The 15,968-nt window shown below is 49.6% G+C and overlaps 5 protein-coding genes across 5 annotated transcripts; 2 read left to right on the forward strand and 3 right to left on the reverse strand.

The window, feature by feature from the left end:
• Positions 1–485: 485 nt before the first annotated feature.
• Positions 486–2,138, forward strand: cox5b (cytochrome c oxidase subunit IV). The gene is made up of 6 exons (XM_025530596.1): positions 486–633; positions 801–854; positions 1,075–1,233; positions 1,326–1,426; positions 1,495–1,585; positions 1,666–2,138. Exons 1-6 carry the CDS (start codon positions 543–545, stop codon positions 1,752–1,754), a joined length of 585 nt encoding a protein of 194 aa, XP_025391161.1. The 5' UTR covers positions 486–542; the 3' UTR covers positions 1,755–2,138.
• Positions 2,139–2,687: 549 nt separating this feature from the next.
• On the reverse strand, positions 2,688–5,194 carry BO83DRAFT_375960 (purine-cytosine permease family protein). Its single transcript, XM_025530597.1, has 6 exons — positions 4,370–5,194; positions 4,162–4,315; positions 4,037–4,109; positions 3,874–3,987; positions 3,114–3,819; positions 2,688–3,049 (listed from the first exon to the last, which is right to left on the reverse strand). The coding sequence occupies exons 1-6, from the start codon at positions 4,826–4,828 to the stop codon at positions 2,966–2,968; spliced, it is 1,590 nt and encodes a 529-aa protein (XP_025391162.1). The 5' UTR covers positions 4,829–5,194; the 3' UTR covers positions 2,688–2,965.
• Positions 5,195–5,688: 494 nt separating this feature from the next.
• Positions 5,689–7,441, reverse strand: BO83DRAFT_375961 (SANT/Myb-like DNA-binding domain-containing protein). The gene is made up of 6 exons (XM_025530598.1): positions 7,393–7,441; positions 6,624–6,993; positions 6,502–6,549; positions 6,409–6,441; positions 6,270–6,353; positions 5,689–6,213 (listed from the first exon to the last, which is right to left on the reverse strand). The coding sequence occupies exons 1-6, from the start codon at positions 7,395–7,397 to the stop codon at positions 6,172–6,174; spliced, it is 582 nt and encodes a 193-aa protein (XP_025391163.1). The 5' UTR covers positions 7,398–7,441; the 3' UTR covers positions 5,689–6,171.
• A 5,855-nt stretch (positions 7,442–13,296) lies between these two features.
• Positions 13,297–14,758, forward strand: BO83DRAFT_201858 (ER lumen protein-retaining receptor). The gene is made up of 3 exons (XM_025526644.1): positions 13,297–13,496; positions 13,559–13,845; positions 13,907–14,758. The coding sequence occupies exons 1-3, from the start codon at positions 13,397–13,399 to the stop codon at positions 14,525–14,527; spliced, it is 1,008 nt and encodes a 335-aa protein (XP_025391164.1). The 5' UTR covers positions 13,297–13,396; the 3' UTR covers positions 14,528–14,758.
• Positions 14,758–15,453, reverse strand: BO83DRAFT_201970 (uncharacterized protein). Its single transcript, XM_025526645.1, has one exon. It carries the CDS (start codon positions 15,361–15,363, stop codon positions 14,989–14,991), a length of 375 nt encoding a protein of 124 aa, XP_025391165.1. The 5' UTR covers positions 15,364–15,453; the 3' UTR covers positions 14,758–14,988.
• Between the last annotated feature and the right edge of the window lie 515 nt (positions 15,454–15,968).

Raw genomic sequence — 15,968 nt, forward strand, 5'->3', positions numbered from 1 at the left:
TCTCTCTATTCTCCATTTTGGTTCAAATGTCGGGTTTCCGATAGGGCTGGTGGTGCGGGCCTGTTGTAGGCACGGGAGGATGATCAGCATAACTCTGATATACTATAGGGACGGTTGATGTAAGGTATTTAGTGATGTATGATAATTCAATTTAGCCCGGGGAACATATGGCGCCGGCATTTGTTCGTTCGCAATGAACCGACACTAGCGTCCGCTCTCGCACTTTAGCACCGGCTGATCCCGGGCTGAACGCGGCCATTGCTCGGCCGGGGGCATGTGTTCTTCATCTACGGCAGACCGCAGAAAACCACTTGCGCAGACAGTAGACCCTAAGCCCTAAGCCGGATGCCCAATCGAGCAAGTATGCAGACCAGGTCATTGCGGGCAGCCGTAGAAGCTCCGCAACCAATCAATCCCCGGCGCTGACTAAGGGCAGGCGACCACGGGCCGAAGCGGCTTCAAACTCACCTCAACCTCCAAACTCCCTCATCTCCAAACGTCCTTGCCTTGTCTGCCGTCATTGCAACCCACCCACCAGGACAATGTTCCTCCAACGCACAGCCTTCGCCCTCGCCAGGCGCACCCCTACCCGGGCTCTCGCTGCCCGTCCCTTTTCTTCCTCCGTCACCCGCTGTACGTGACCCTCATCGTCGGATCAAAAGACCGCCTCTTCTGCACCGCAGCAGTGGCAGCCGTCCCTTTTCTACCGCGCTCCCATGGTCTCTATATGGGCCAATTGCACGGGAATTCAGACGTCGGTTCTGGATATGCGAGCTAACATGCCATTGCTGCTCCTATAGTCAACGCCAAGAAGTATGAGGTGAAGCAGGAGGGCAAGATCCTTCCCTTCGATGGTGAGTTGGCATAACACCCACCCCTACACGAAGCGTCAATTGTCCCTACGGATACACTTGCAAGATAACAATTGCGACTTGTACTGCGAGTGAGGTTGCAATTGGGCATCTTATGCGGGGTTTCGGGCACTGGGACATTTGATAGCCGGCTACTTGCATCTTCTCGATGCCCCCATACGTGGTTGACATCATACTGATTGTGCGCTTTCTTCCTGAACAGAGATCAAGACCGAGGACGACCTCATCCCCCCGGGTGCTAAGGCCGGTACCGTTCCCGTCGATATCGAGCACGCCACTGGTCTCGAGCGTCTCGAACTCGTCGGAAAGATGCAGGGCATTGACATCTTCGACATGCGTCCCCTCGATGCCTCCCGCAAGGGTATGTCATACACTATTTCCACTTTTGCGGTGGCTTCTGGAGCCTTGGATAGGTGATTTTGCGAGGGTGGGCGCTGATATAACTCTCTATAGGAACCCTTGAGGACCCCATCATCGTCAACGGTGCTGGTGACGAGCAGTACGCTGGTTGCACTGGTTTCCCCGCCGACTCTCACCAGGTCAACTGGTTGACTGTAAGCCGATTTCTTCCGTGCTGTTTATCTCCTGTGATAGCATGATCCCTAATCAAGCCACAATACAGGTCTCCCGTGACCGCCCCATCGAGCGCTGCGGCGAGTGCGGTAACGTTGTCAAGCTCAACTACGTCGGCCCCTTGGAGGACCCCCACGCTCGTAAGTGACTTTCCATCAATTCTGGCCCATTTGGTGGCCATCATTCAGTGTGTGCAATGTACTAATTGCTCCCTATCCAGACGACCACGGCCACGGTCACGGCCACCCCCCTCACGAGGAGCCCAAGACCTTCGCCGACTTCGTCAAGCCTGAGTACTGGTACCGGTAAATACAATGTACTACTACAATGAATGGAGCGATTGTCCTTTTTCTTTTTTCCCCCTTCCCTACTTAGGTGCTATTTCTTCGATCCGGAGCAAAGAGAAACAATGGAGTGAAGCGAGATATTAGAGAGAAGAGACAATCCGACATATAATCTGTATGTGTACATGCGCGAGGCAGGGGTTGTTCTGGCATGACAAGTCACAAAAGAGAGAGATATATGGGGGGCGCCGGCTTTCTGTACAAGATTTCATCGGGATGAACTATTAGTTGTGTGTTGTGTGTGTGTGTGTATCGTTTGAAACCAGTATTGTTGTATACTTTTGCCAATTCCTTTCCTTTTTCCTAGATACTCTTGTCTGATACACTGTAGATCTACCAGCAAGACTTATATCACCCCCAAACCGAACGATACAACACTTCAATTGGACGTATACTATGATTTTATATTCTATCAACCCACTAAAGTACTCCTAGCACTACCATAACATGAAACACCGCTACTACTAGTGAGCAATCTCACGAAACAAGTACATACTAGCAAGTAATTACTCATGGCTTGAAAAAGACCATACAACCCTGAACCTAGAGTACCTAGCTACCTAACTATTTAGTGCGGTACGTGCAAGTGAGCTGATCAAGCGATTACTTAGTTACGCGCGGGTGGCATGATGTCCGGAACAGCGGAAACTAACGGAAAGAAGGAAGGGAAATATTAGCCGTCTCACGTGGTAAGTAAAAACTACTAGCTCCTCGAGGGATTCTTTTACTTGCCTAAATAGGTAGGAGGGAAAAGTAAGCCTGCCCGTAGGTGGTGTGAAGTAGTAGGTAGTATGATGGGGAATGGAGGTGCTACGTACTGCTTACGTTGTAGTATGTACTAGTTGGTCTTTTTTGGGGGGGTTTAATTTAGTAATTGAATTGAAGATATTGGGTAGTGTTCCCTTGGATGATTTGGTAGCTACTGTCAGGTTGAAGAGGATAGTGACGATGAAATGCATTTTTAGTAGTACTTGTGCAATCTGGTGTACATTACTTTTTAGATTGAGTGACGATGACAATGTCTGTCACTCGGACATTGTACTATGATATAGTATAGTACATGATCAGTTTTGGGTATGCCCTACAAGGCCAATGACCTATTTGTAGAGCATTTTTGCAATGTTGAATTGAATAGTTTGTGCTCTTTCTCAGAAGCCAAATGGAATTACTGCCAGTTCACCGTCCGAAGTAACGAAGTTCGGCATATCGAAGAGGCGGATAGACCACACATGTCCACGAAAAAGCAACGTAGGTGCCCATCTATATATAGTAATTAGTATGTGAAGCAGAAAAAAAAATGTGTTTGTCATCAGGTCCTGCTTACATCCGCGCCATATTCACCCACCAATCGCGCCAAAGGCCCGATATACCACACCTGCGCCATGCATAGGATTGCACCTGCCCAACCGATCAAGAAGGCGATGAAAGCGGAAATGCCCAAGGGCAGCTTGGATGGGTCGTTCCAGGCGTGCCAGTTGTATCCGCTGCGGGCGCGGAAGATAAAGCGGTCTTCTAAAATGATGGCTATCCAGATGGCGACCCAGTAACCCATGAGCGCGAGGAAGTTGGTGAAGATGTCGGAGAGATTGCTTCGGCCTGCTAGAGCGCACACGGTGTAGATGATTACTCCGATGGCGTTCCAGATGGCTCTGGGCACCTTTTCGGCATATCGTCCGAGGATCTGGAAATCTACGCCAGCTGAGTACGTGGGTGGGATGGTGTTGGCGATGAGACCAAGGGCAACGACAACGGCGCAAAACTTGCCGAATCCGTTTAGGGGGCTGAACCCTTCGACAATAAGTGCTCCGGCACCGTCAGCGTATGCGCTGCTGTATGCTGGGTCGGAGGTGATGCCCGATGCGAGACCGATGCCGACGAGGAAAGCCATGGTGAAAGAGATCATCAGGCCGCCCAAAGAGAGGAAAAAGAGAGATGTCCTCGAGGTATTCTGGGGATAATAGACGAAAAAGTCCGCTGCCAGCGGTGCATATGTAATTGCAGCACTGAGACAAAGCGAGAAGAAGGATAGACTGCGAGTGTGGCATGTAAGCATGGAATTATTCAAAGGTTTGAAGTGGACTTACCGGTTGCCGGCCACTGTGCGAGCGTCGCCAGTTGATGGCGTGGACAAGTCGTACTTCGTCCCAGACATGCCGAACAGTATGCAAACAACAATAAGCTGGGGGAGAAAAGCAAATCTGGTTCCGTCAGTCGCAGAGATTTACAACCCTGATCGGTCATACATACCGCTCGTAGTAATGGAATATCTGAATGCCGAAAGTGGCGATGACCCAACTGATGATGGCGATGATCACGATGCCTTCATACCGTCAATAACTATACAACAATAGCTTGAAGCACTACCAACTTACCCACAGCAACCGTCATGTTTCCATGCGGTGAAACGGCGGACAAGATCTGTCCGCCAACCACGCAGTCGATCAAGCCATATCCCAGCATTTGAATCAGGTTCAAGATGACGATGAGTTTGCTGGGCCACCAACCCATTGAATAGCGTCCGAATGCCTAAGATTATAGTGCTTAGCCAACGTTCTTTCAAGAGAGAGTGTGAAAGCATACCATGGTCCGAATACCCGATATAGGGCCCCATGTGGCCATCCACGAAGACACGATGGCACCGACCAGAGCACCGAATACTCCGCATAGAGCCGAGTCAAGGAAACTCAGTCCATACGTAGCAGGTCCCAGCATACCCAGTGTGATGTTGTTGGCCGCCAGATTGATCGAGACCCAAAGCAAGAAAGCCTGCAGGTAAGAAACCCAAGTCAACTTGGACATCCGTTCATGCTCCTGCACCCGCTCTATACCACGAGCTTCCAGGTTATATTCGACGAGCTGCTGTTCGAATCGTCTAAGATATGCAGCCATTCTCGAAGAGGCAAACGGCCCCCCCGGCTGCCTCTGGGCTTTTTTCTCGACATTTGCGGTAGGAGGAGAAGTATCTTCTGTCGAACGGATTCTTGAGATTTCCTTCTCATAGGGAGACCCTAGGGTGGGGACAGTTTGCGGCGAAGACATCCTGACGCACAATGTCAGTTACATAACCGGAGAAGAGGTGGGGTATAAAGAGAAGAAAAGCGCGCATGAGTCCTTTCGCTGGAATTATCCAGATCAAGTTCAACCGTATAATCTCAGATCAACAAGCGGGAGCCATCACAGTATCCGGCGAGTTAAGCAACCCCTCCAGATATCAGCCCGGATAGTGTGTGTGACATCCAGTTGTTGAACACCGGTCTTCATGCAGGCACGCTACCTAGATACCTTGATCGACAGACAAAACCACGCTACTCGTCTTCATGATAGCCGTCCCTTGCATAAGGTTTCTGTAGGAAGGCGGGAGAGCTGTACTTGTTGCGATTGCACTGGATTCGTCGTGGCGATTACACCTGGTGGAACACATACGCCAATCGCACGTCAGTCAAACTTCTTCTGACAGTTTCTTGAGAGATCGTAATGAATCTCATTATTCCTTCTCTCCGAAAGGGATTTACCAATTTTAATCAATGCTATGCAGAAATCCCACACCAGTCGCAGTCGTGCAGAATGCTAGCCAGTAATCTGACAGTAAGATGGAACGATTGCAGTTCCGGCGAGTGTAAGTGGAGCGGGTAGAAGATTCCACTCTGAGGCGATAAAATCGTAATCTGCCGCGGGGAGATTCGGTTTTCCAGGCGGGCGGATCTCCTCCGCTTTTCATCTTCCCCGACTTCGGATATAGTAATTACTATCTATCCCACAACTACTCCCACCCGCCCTGATCGGCTTGTGTCGGCTAATTTTGGGGAACTAGCAACTAGTAGCATATAATGCTGACTACCTCGTCTAGCTGCAGAATATTAAGTCCAACTTCAGCAACAACTCAAATTGGTGTGACCACTACATGCTGGGACACCGAGAGTAAGCGTCTACTATGTTTCCTTCTATAGAAAGATTGAAAACCTTACAACAAGCTTCAAAGTGTTGTTGGGTGCGCGACAGGATTGAGGCCCAGGGTGCACTGCGCCCGCGGCGAAAAGCTGCTGCGAAGACCCGTCAGGGAGTTACGCGAAACGAACAGTGGTATTCACCCAGGATATGAGGGGACAAGGAACAAGACGAAATAACCAGAAATGACGCTTGTAAGAAAGGAAGAAGTGGGAAATAGTCGACCAGACGGGACCAGCAGAAAATGAAATGAAAGACGCAAGCCAACTCCGATAACCCTTCGCCCGATACTTTGCAAATTGTGGCTAACATCGAACATTGCGCTGACATCTTCAGCCTGAAGCAATGTGAATCCAAAACTCATGCCCATCGTCGATCCGTTACATGTGCGGAAGACGATGCATTGGTCATCACGTCGTCAAGAGTTCGTAGGAAATCTAAAGGTCCTTGAAATGTTCTTTCGCATATTGTTCGCACGCCTAAATCACCCATGTCAACGATCCAGCAAGGCATCTACAGAGCCCGGAAATCTTACCTTGGCTGGCTTTCCGACTTTCAGTCCAATCGCCTTCCATTTATTTGCATCGTATTCCCTAATCGCTTCCCGAAGTGCTACGGACTGTCCTTGGTTTAGCATCGCTTGACAAACAAAGTCGTACGTGAAGGGTCGTTACCTCGTCTTCAGCAAATTCGGCATAGTGCATGTCCTATCGTGGCATAAGTATCTACATCCAGTCTTCCGTACAGAGAAATAAGAATCTGCTTACTTTGTACCAATGTTTCTTGACGCTGCCTTCGGTCCGGGCAGGGAATGTCTATAGCACCCGGGAAATTCAGGTCAGCATGCGTGACGTAGTGGAGGGTACTGAAGCAGGGGAGCTTTATCCACCTTGGCAATCTCACTCCAGGTGCGACCCGCGTCGCGCATGGTCTTCAGCCTCTGCTCTTCCTCAGCAGTCCACGGAGTGTTGGTCCTCCCCTTCTTCTTAGGGGCAGGCTCCGATCCTCCAGGTCCTTGCTCGTGCGCAGTTTCTCCCGTCGCCGGAGCCGTGCCTGGCGCCGCCATGGTAGCCGCAGGGCCTGACTGGGAGGAAGCACGGCGTTTGCGCGGATTCTGGGGAGGAATCTGAGTTTGGGGCATAGGAATGCCCTCGAACGAAGGCACTCTTGAAAAGGGATTGACTTGCTGTTGAGCGATCAGGTGTGATGGTGCGTTGGCAGAGATGGAAGTCTTGATTCGCTTAGATGTTGGAGGGGACCTGTAGTAGAGGGACAGGCGAAAGGCGCCGGTGTCAGAGATGAGCCCACGACACGAGAAAAATGATTTTTTTTTTTTAGAAAAAGGAAGGAGGAGATAAAGAAGAAGTGAATGCAAGGCCAGAACGATAATCGCAATAATAATAGAACGAGCCAGTCACTTTGTCAATTTCAAGTCGAGGGAAACGGACAGGACAGTGAATTAGCCGAAAGCGGGAACAGATACAAACACATAGTAGATAAATTACAAGAGAAACACTCCAAGTGAAGCACATGACCCGAGGGGGTGGGTGTGAGGTATCTCAAAATCAAGTATATATGGAAGGACAGCTGCCACCGACGCTGCGCAGTCCCAGAGGCCAGCTTCACCTTCAGGCTGGGGAGGACGAGGAGGGACTTACGACATGGCTGATGATACGCAGTTATCCCAATCACGTTCTGTCGATTCATCTGTAGATACACATGCTTATGAGATTAGCAAATCTGCTACTCAAGGAACGCTCCGTGGAGATTGGCCGGTCAGGTTCAGGGAAGCGAGCGCTTGGTTACACCAAAGTGACGATGACACCGGCGCATCATACGGCGTGGCAGTAGCGCCGCAGGGAATGAGGTAGATGACGGGAAAAGAAGGAAAAAGTCGGAAGGATTGTTACATGCATATATGAAGTCGGAATGGTAGCGAGGGAAAGTCAAAGGACAAGAGAGGGAGGGAGGGAGGGAGTGAGGGAGGGAGGGGGAGTTGGAGTGAGGCAACTCAGGTGAATGGGCGATGAGGAGGGCAGTGACGAGTGAGGGGAGGGGAAAGGGGGGGAGGGGCAAGGAGAGAGGAAAAGATAGTAAGTATAAACAGGCTTAGGCACAATCACAGGAAGACCTTTCTAGCATCTTAGGATACAGAGGCTGGACATAGTACGGAGTACTGGAGATGCGATGATAAAACGTTCTGGTCAGGACAAGTGGAGATGGAGACCGACTGAGAGTGTAAAGAGAGGCTTACTGGTCAAAGTTCATGGTTTGAAAAGGAGTCTCGGGATTTTTCTGATAGGCAGGATGATCTGGTAGTGGCGGTGGTAGTAGTAGCAATAGTCGTAGCGAAGTAGTAGCGAAGTAGTGGTGGTGGTCGTCGTTGTAGTAGTAGTAGTAGTAAGTAGGAGGGAGTAGATCAGGTTCGAATTGGCAGGTCAAGGTCAGTAAGGGTCAGCTCAAGAGGATTCAACCTGTCCCTCAGTCAGGTAATAGTAGTAGAAGAAGAAGTTGTAATAGCGAAGTAGTAAGGAAGTAGACTGAATTGAATTGTCTGATAAAATAATCAAAACTGGTGGTCGTAGTCAGAGCAACAACCACTCGGTCAGTCAGTCAGTAGGTAGTAGGCAAGTAAGGTCTCCAGTAGGGCAGAAAAGCCACCGTAGGTAATACTTGGGGTTCTGCTTTACAGTTTACCAATTCCCGTAACTAAAAACAAATGGAAATGGATAATATAATGATAGTACAAGACTAAGGGAACCTCGGGAGTGGCAAGAGAGAATAGGATCCGGGAAAGAGGAACAAGAGGGAAAAAGGAAGAAGAGAGAGAAGCGGATGGGAAAACCGACAAGACTCGCAAAGCCTCTTCCTTCCTTCTCTTCTCTTCATTTCTGACTAGTACTGCGGAGGGGAGGGGGAACAGACAGAACAATTCGATTCGAATCCACCCCAAGGCTAAAGGGAGTGCAGCGTCTCGCCAATCCCGCGTCCTCCGAGACCTGCTTGCTTTTTCCTCCTCAGCAGCGACGAGGCATCAGATCTCCTCCTGCCACCTCCTCCGGCTTCCTACTCGTCCTGCCCACCGGAACTACTGGAGACGGTGGACTCTCGTACATGGACCACTTCTGCACACCATCCACGATAGGCCCGTCCTTTTCCTAAAAAAGAAAGCTGCCTGAATGGAAGGATGGGCCCGGTGGTTTCGCTTCTTCCATCTATTTACTACTTCTTCTTCGCCTTTGCGTAGGCCGAGGACATCCGCCGATTATCTAGATTATCTTCCCCTCATCCCCTCCTGGGTCAATGCGATACATACTCTCGTCACTTTGGTTCAATCAACATCACCGCCGCCATCACACCCATGTTCTCACAACGCCAGCCAGATGAGATACACGACCCCCCAGCGTCCTTCTACCGATACCCCTATCCTTGTATTTACACCTACGATGAGCTTTCCCGTCTCCCCAATTTCTCCCGACCGGTGACTCAAGGTTGATTTTCCATAGTCATTAGGCGTCCATCTCACAAGCCAGCTTCAACACTTGATCAGCCACGGATCCAGGCAAGAATGCCCGTTCCGTGAACAAAACGAACAGCGATGATGGTGGTGGCGGCAATCTGACCATAGAACCCGCCGTCTTTGGACAGCTTGACCAGGTCAACCTGGTGATGCTGCAGTGTTTAGTAGAACCAAGCAGGTTGGCGAGGCCAATGAGGGGCCCTAGACATCCCGATGACCGCGAGGCAGCTAACAACATGAAACGGACGTCGCCAGCTGCAATCTCGGGCCTTGGCAGTCCAGAGATGAAGTAAAAAGCAAACCTCGAGGGACCATGGATTCAGATCTTTGCTGTTTATGTGGGTGCCAGGTTCACTTTTCCTCCCAATGAAATGGCCTGATGGGAGACAATGAGAGCGGGGTAAAGGACCGCTACCTCCTCCTTCCCCCATCGACCGTTGCTTTTAGTCTAGTCCACTCTTCCCGCTTCATATGACGAGTGCAGGGCTTTGCGGGACCCATGATGCAAGATCGGTCTCTCTTCAAATTCGTATCGTTCCAGGTAACTTATCAGGTAGGCTGCTTGTGCCCCCTAGAAACGAGCTTCTCTCCCTCATCCTTCGCCCGTTCCCAAGCACCTTATCTGTACCCTCCTAGGCTGGTTTGAAAGGTTCTAGATAGGCCCGTGAACCGTTTTATGGGACCCTGTGAGTCCGTTCCGAGCACGGTCCCCCCGGTGCGCCTATCGTTCCGATGACAGAGCTTACTGTCCTGTCCGCCATTCTCGCTATCCATTACCTTGCAGGCCAATTGTCGATGGTTTTCCACTTCAGGAAAACACTGTTTCCAATGACTGCGTTGGTACCAGTTGGAGTTCCATGTAAAACAGATTGCTAATGCAGTGGCGTATGCAGCTGAAGGTAGGAAAATAGAACCGACATTCGCTTTGCAGTCGAACAATGCAACCTCCTAAGCCGGATCAGCTTGTCTGAGTGGCTCTAGCATATAATACGCAATAACTAGGCTGCGAGACTGAAATGACTGATGGCGATGGCGTACACGTGGTGGATCACAGCATGATTGGCCTATGCCAAATGCAGGTATGTACAAATTCGTCATTGTTTAAGTGCGGATAGTTCTTAGAGTATCAATATCACCTCGAGTATTTGAGCGACTTACATGGATAGAAAGACGTAGTGACATTTTCAGATTTGAGAACCCTTCTGAGATCTCGAGATGGGGTAAGCTTTCCGATGGCCCTATCTTGGGCGGCGAAAGAGCCTATTCGAGGTAGTAGCCTTAATATTACAATTAGCGCTCGCAAGAAAACTTTTCTAGAAGAGGGTTACCCTTCAACTAGCCAGACAAAGAAGTGGGTCATGAATTAAGGCAATGTGGCGCATGCTCAACTTTATCTTCTTTGGTTTCGGTTACCTCCATCTGGAGAACAGAGCTTTATCTATACTTAGGTGATTTTTAGCCGAAGATGCGTATCAGAGACATGCTACAAGTTTCTTTATGCCAGCAAACGCTTCTTGCTTGAAATGGTCTAACGAGGTGCCTACGCCGGAATCAAACAGATTGCAAATCTCTTTTCCAATGAATTCGGTACTAGCTTTTGCTTCGATCCCCTGGGATAGGCATTCTTCGACGACAGAGAAAATATGCCCTGTTTACAGTTCGGTAGGCTTACCGGCCGAAAGACTAGAGACCCTGTCTCAGCACTAGGCTGCTACTGTTCACCCGAGTTGTCAGAAATATATACTACATTTTGATCTCTTTCTAACTGATATCAAACTGCCTACAAAATATACTTAATTATACGCCTTGAAGTAACACTGAGAAACTCTATTAAACAGTGAGTCTAAGTACAGACTCTGCGTTAAAGCCAAGTACTTCCTCAAAGCTATAGATGTGAACCGATCCTCAGTCTCTCATGTCTTCTCCGCTTATCCCATACATATCCACTCAGTCAAGCAACCAACCAATGATTTTATCTCTCTCTTCGCTTTAACTAATAGGATATGTATACAGCCTTCACCCACAGCTTCTTTATATAAATAACCACAATAGCAGAACTTTTGAGTCTGTCACTTCTTCCTTATGGAGTACATGTCAAAGTGAGTCGGGGGGCCACATTCTTCATCTTTGATAAGATCATGACCATAGCTGGATGTCATTGAAGAAAATGATAGAATTCCTAGATAGACATCTCTCAGGAAAGGAGAGTTCGGAATTTCAGCTCGCTGATCCAGATAAGGCCGAAGTTTTGCGGCAGACTACTGCTCATAACTGAATTCGACCAATACCTCACACGATCGATCAACGATCTTTGATCCAGCTATCTCAATATTTTGCTCAGTCTTTCTTACTAGCTTCAGTATCCTTTCCTGAAGTTTGGATGAGATGAGGTGACTTCACCTACAAGCTAGAATCAAGGAATGTTCTCCCAGCATGGGTCACCACTTTGAAGCTTGGAAGCATAAACTGGTGCGTAAATTTCCATGTCCCTTACAAAGTTTGTCTTTCACTAGATCTGGAGAACCCACAAGGGCGGGTACTGATATATCCCAGTGAATAGCCAGTTGTCCGTCTGAGTTTCATGTGAGCTGAATTGTGAAGTTAGGCGACAAAGCAAGGAAAGGACAGAGCCAGCACTCAATTACACCATTCGGGGTTTCCTAGCTTTTGTATCCAAGTCAAGAGTGCCAAAATCTGATACTCTCAAGAGACAGATTCGACAATACACCCCATTCACATGATCTTTCCTTCCTTGCTTGCGCCGGCTCTCTAACGCTCTTCACATCCTTGGTGCTCAATCTTGCTAGTATAAAGTCATCGAACTGTCTAAAGAGCACCAGCCCCGACCGTCAACTATTCTATTAGCTCAGAAGTTTCCGACATGATAATCGCGGCGTTCTACTCCATACGCGGTGGCACCTTTACCCCGCTCTTCGTCTCCTATGCACAGCATACGCAGCGTGCGAACGGAGTGGCATCGAGCTAAATACTGCTGCCACATTAGCAACCACCAGAGTCACGATAATTGGTCTGCTAGCTGCCTGGATGAGAAGGCATTTATATATACATGGGTGCAACAACATTTACTCGTCAGTGTCGGTTTGGGTGTGACCAGGCTGGCGCACTGGTCTGTCGAGACCATTCACCACGGCGCTAGGAATGTGCCTCAATTCCTTCAGCTTCGAGACAGCTATGGAAAGGAGCGCATCATCGAAAAGAGAATAGAGGTTAAATTACCCGCCAACCCACAGTATTCACGGCAAGCTTTCATTAAGTGGATTGGCACAGTTGATGGCAGACTAAACGTTAGGGAGGCGTCTGTAGTGGCCTGAAGTTGATAAAAAGTCTTCGGTTCGTATTCCCTAGCTTATTTACTTCCAATTAATGTTTACAGGAGATTTTTTGGATGGAAGAAGCGGGGTAAACTCTTGACAGTTGATAGGCATTGCTATGGAGGTCTAGACAGCTTTGAGGCTTCCCGGCCCTGTTCGATATCATGTTACCAGATGGTCTACTGTTTTGCTGGACAAATCTACCAAAGCCTACAGGAACCTAGCATGAACTACTTCACCCAAATCAGCGATGTCTTGTACCATTTCTCTTCTGATAGAACGGATATAAAAGGTGAATAGGGCGTCCTGACGTCATCAAGGAGAGATAACTGCAGTGACACAAGCGTCCACTGTACGCCGATGGTCACGTGAGGTACACGCGGCACGGGGCCCCCAGGTGCAGGTGGATCCCGTCGGTGACGGTGAGCTCTCCCTTGGTTGAGACCAGATAAGGCGGAAGCTCACAGGTCGACGCGGCCAGTGCAGGTCCATGACAATTAGACCGCTTATCACTGCTACATCAGCTCTTGTCGTGGCATCTTCAGCCTCTTTAAGACCAGTGTGCTTGGTCTTCAACCTCACAATCTCTCGCATTGACCGCATTGTCATACAGTGGCCGCCAACCTACGTTACCCGACCGGGTCTCTGGGTTGATTAACGGAGCACGGTCCACACGAGGACCATCGAGGCGACCATCTCTCACGAACTTGCTAGATCATCTTGATGGTACTCTAGAAAGTGGTTTGCAGGGCGATTCCACAGTGAAAGCTGCTTAACAAGCTTCCTCTTTATATATACTCCATATCAACCATGCTGAACCTCAATATCTTCCGGCTACTGGCCGATCTCTCCCATATCTCCTCCAAATGTGTCTTGATATGGGCTATCCATCGAAATAAGAGTGCAGAAGGTCCGTATGATAACTTGCATCATTGCAGTGTACTGCGAGCTAAGCATTGTTCTACATAATAGGTGTCTCCCTTCTGACGCAGATGCTCTATGCTTTGGTGTTCGTGACTCGTTATCTCGACCTTTTCTCGAAGGCAGGATGGAGGCACTTCTATCTCGTATTCTTCAAGCTATTCTATATAATCTCCTCGTTCTACGTTATATACCTGATGATGAGAGTATTTCCCCGGACACGGGAAAGAGAGCGAGCCTGGAAGATGGCTATAATATCGGTCGCCCTATCTCTGGTTCTGGCACCCATATCCATTGTCATCTTTTATCGTGGTTATCCCGATAGATGGTTCACAGAGGTAGGTTGAATGGCTCGCATTGGCCTGTTGAGCTCGCTAACCGAATCATGATGATATGCAGACTTGCTGGACCTTCTCGATCATCTTAGAGTCCGTCTGTGTTCTCCCTCAATTGTTGCTCCTGCGCCAAACGACCGTTCCAACCGTCATCGATTCATACTACCTGCTTATGCTGGGCTCCTATCGCGCCTTCTATATTCTCAATTGGCTTGTACGGGGACTGGGCGCTGAGGGTCACTGGGACGTGATTGCAGACCTCTACGGTGTCATCCAGACGGCTTTCTACGTTGATTTTGCCTGGGTTTACTATACCCGCCAACGTGTGAAGCTCCGAAATGGCGGAGTTGTTGACTCGGAAGATTTCCGCCACAGCTGGCTAGTGAGCAAGATTCTGAACTTCCGGCAGCGGAGGAGTGCAGATGAGGAGCAAAATCTAAATGAGGAGGACGTGGAGGACGAGGAGGTCGCTGGTGGCGGTAGACCAAGGAACAACCGCTGGGGAGCGAGAGGGATCTCCGTCTCGGCCGACGATACGCTGGGAAACCATCGTGGGACAGGCCAAGACGAGAGTCTAGAAGGGTTCTTAGAAGATGAAGAAGACGACGATGACAATAACGGGTACCCTGTTAACGGGGGCGCTCATCCGAAGCAGTCAACCGGGGTAACGGGCAGTCACGAATGAACTGTCTGCCCTTAATCCCCATATATAGAAACCCTGCTGCAGATCAGCCGGTTTTGGTTACACGGCTCATTGTCCTCGGGGCATTATATACTTCCCTAGGGCTCGTTCTCCCCTTTCGCTTCCTTCATGACCTCTTTCTTTATTACTCGGGTTCTTGTTTGCATGGAATTTCTCTCACGTCATCAAAATTTTTACAATCTCAAATTATTTCTTTTTTGGAAATGTAGTAATGCAAAATGGGTCCAAACTGAATTAGGACACGGACATTTTGGATGCCAATTCACCCGTTGCTGACGGTTAGATCATCCATGATTCAGTGGCAGGGTTGATTACTAGATGAGATCATCCCCCAGCATCCGAGGGGGCTATAGGTGAAACACAGGTGAGAACGACCCCATCGTTTCAGGACTGCAACCAGCCATTGCTGCGCCTGCCCATAGCCACAGCTCCTCGTGTGGGCATTATTGGACCATCGAAGAGGAACCCAGGTAAAAGGGGAAAGACGAGAGGGAAGAACGAAGGGGCCAATTTGAGGGCAAAAAACGCCTAGGCGACAACCTTGCCCTCATTCGGCAAATCCGGCATTGACCGACATCCTCCTGCTCTTGATCAGATCCGCGCCCGGTCCAAAATAGATCATTACTAGTGTTAGCGCGTGAGCCTGAGGATGGGCCTTTTTTGTCTTCTCTTCGTTCATGAAGGGGAAATAGTGGGATTGATGACAAGGTGGCATCCACTAACCCTGAGGGGAAACTGAGAAACCCAGTGACATCACGTGGATGCGCCCCGGGGGCCCCGATCGTTCGACTCGCTGAAAGAATGAAGATCATCCACATGGCGGTGATGTGCGCAAACCGACAGTGAGAGGGGCCTCGATGACACGCCGGTCAGAAGGCCGTTCCATAGGGCCAAATCCCTCGCGGACGCCGAAAGGAAATCCAGCATGAAAATCTTGCGCGAAGTGCACTAAGCGAATTCCAGAACAAGACGGCCTCCCCGAGCAAACCGGCGATTCCTTAGGCGCCAGTGCCATGGCGGGAATCTCCGGACTGGAATAATGGTTGGAGATGGACGTTCTTGTGAAGCAACTCGCAGGTCTGGAGAGGACCACCCCATCCATCCTCATCTCGTCTGGCGCGTAACTCACCTTTCCCTTCGGGGACACGTGGCTTTGGTTGAACGCAGGTAGCCGGCAGGATGAGCACTGAACCGATCATATCTTAACCTGCTGGATCCAGGGGGACAGCCTTCCCGGTACCCGCGCATGAGTGGACTGAAATGGGGAGAGACCGTACATTATGACCGTTCATTACGGGCCTGGCGGATGGCTTTGGTGGTCAGCTCGACTCCGTAGGGCGATTACACTAGTCCGATCGCAAAACCACAACAAGCATGTCTCCCCATGTCTGTCAGACAAGCCCGCCAGCCTAGCCTAGTCGAG

Source organism: Aspergillus eucalypticola (assembly GCF_003184535.1).
Source record: "Aspergillus eucalypticola CBS 122712 chromosome Unknown BO83scaffold_5, whole genome shotgun sequence".
Taxonomy (NCBI): domain Eukaryota; kingdom Fungi; phylum Ascomycota; class Eurotiomycetes; order Eurotiales; family Aspergillaceae; genus Aspergillus; species Aspergillus eucalypticola.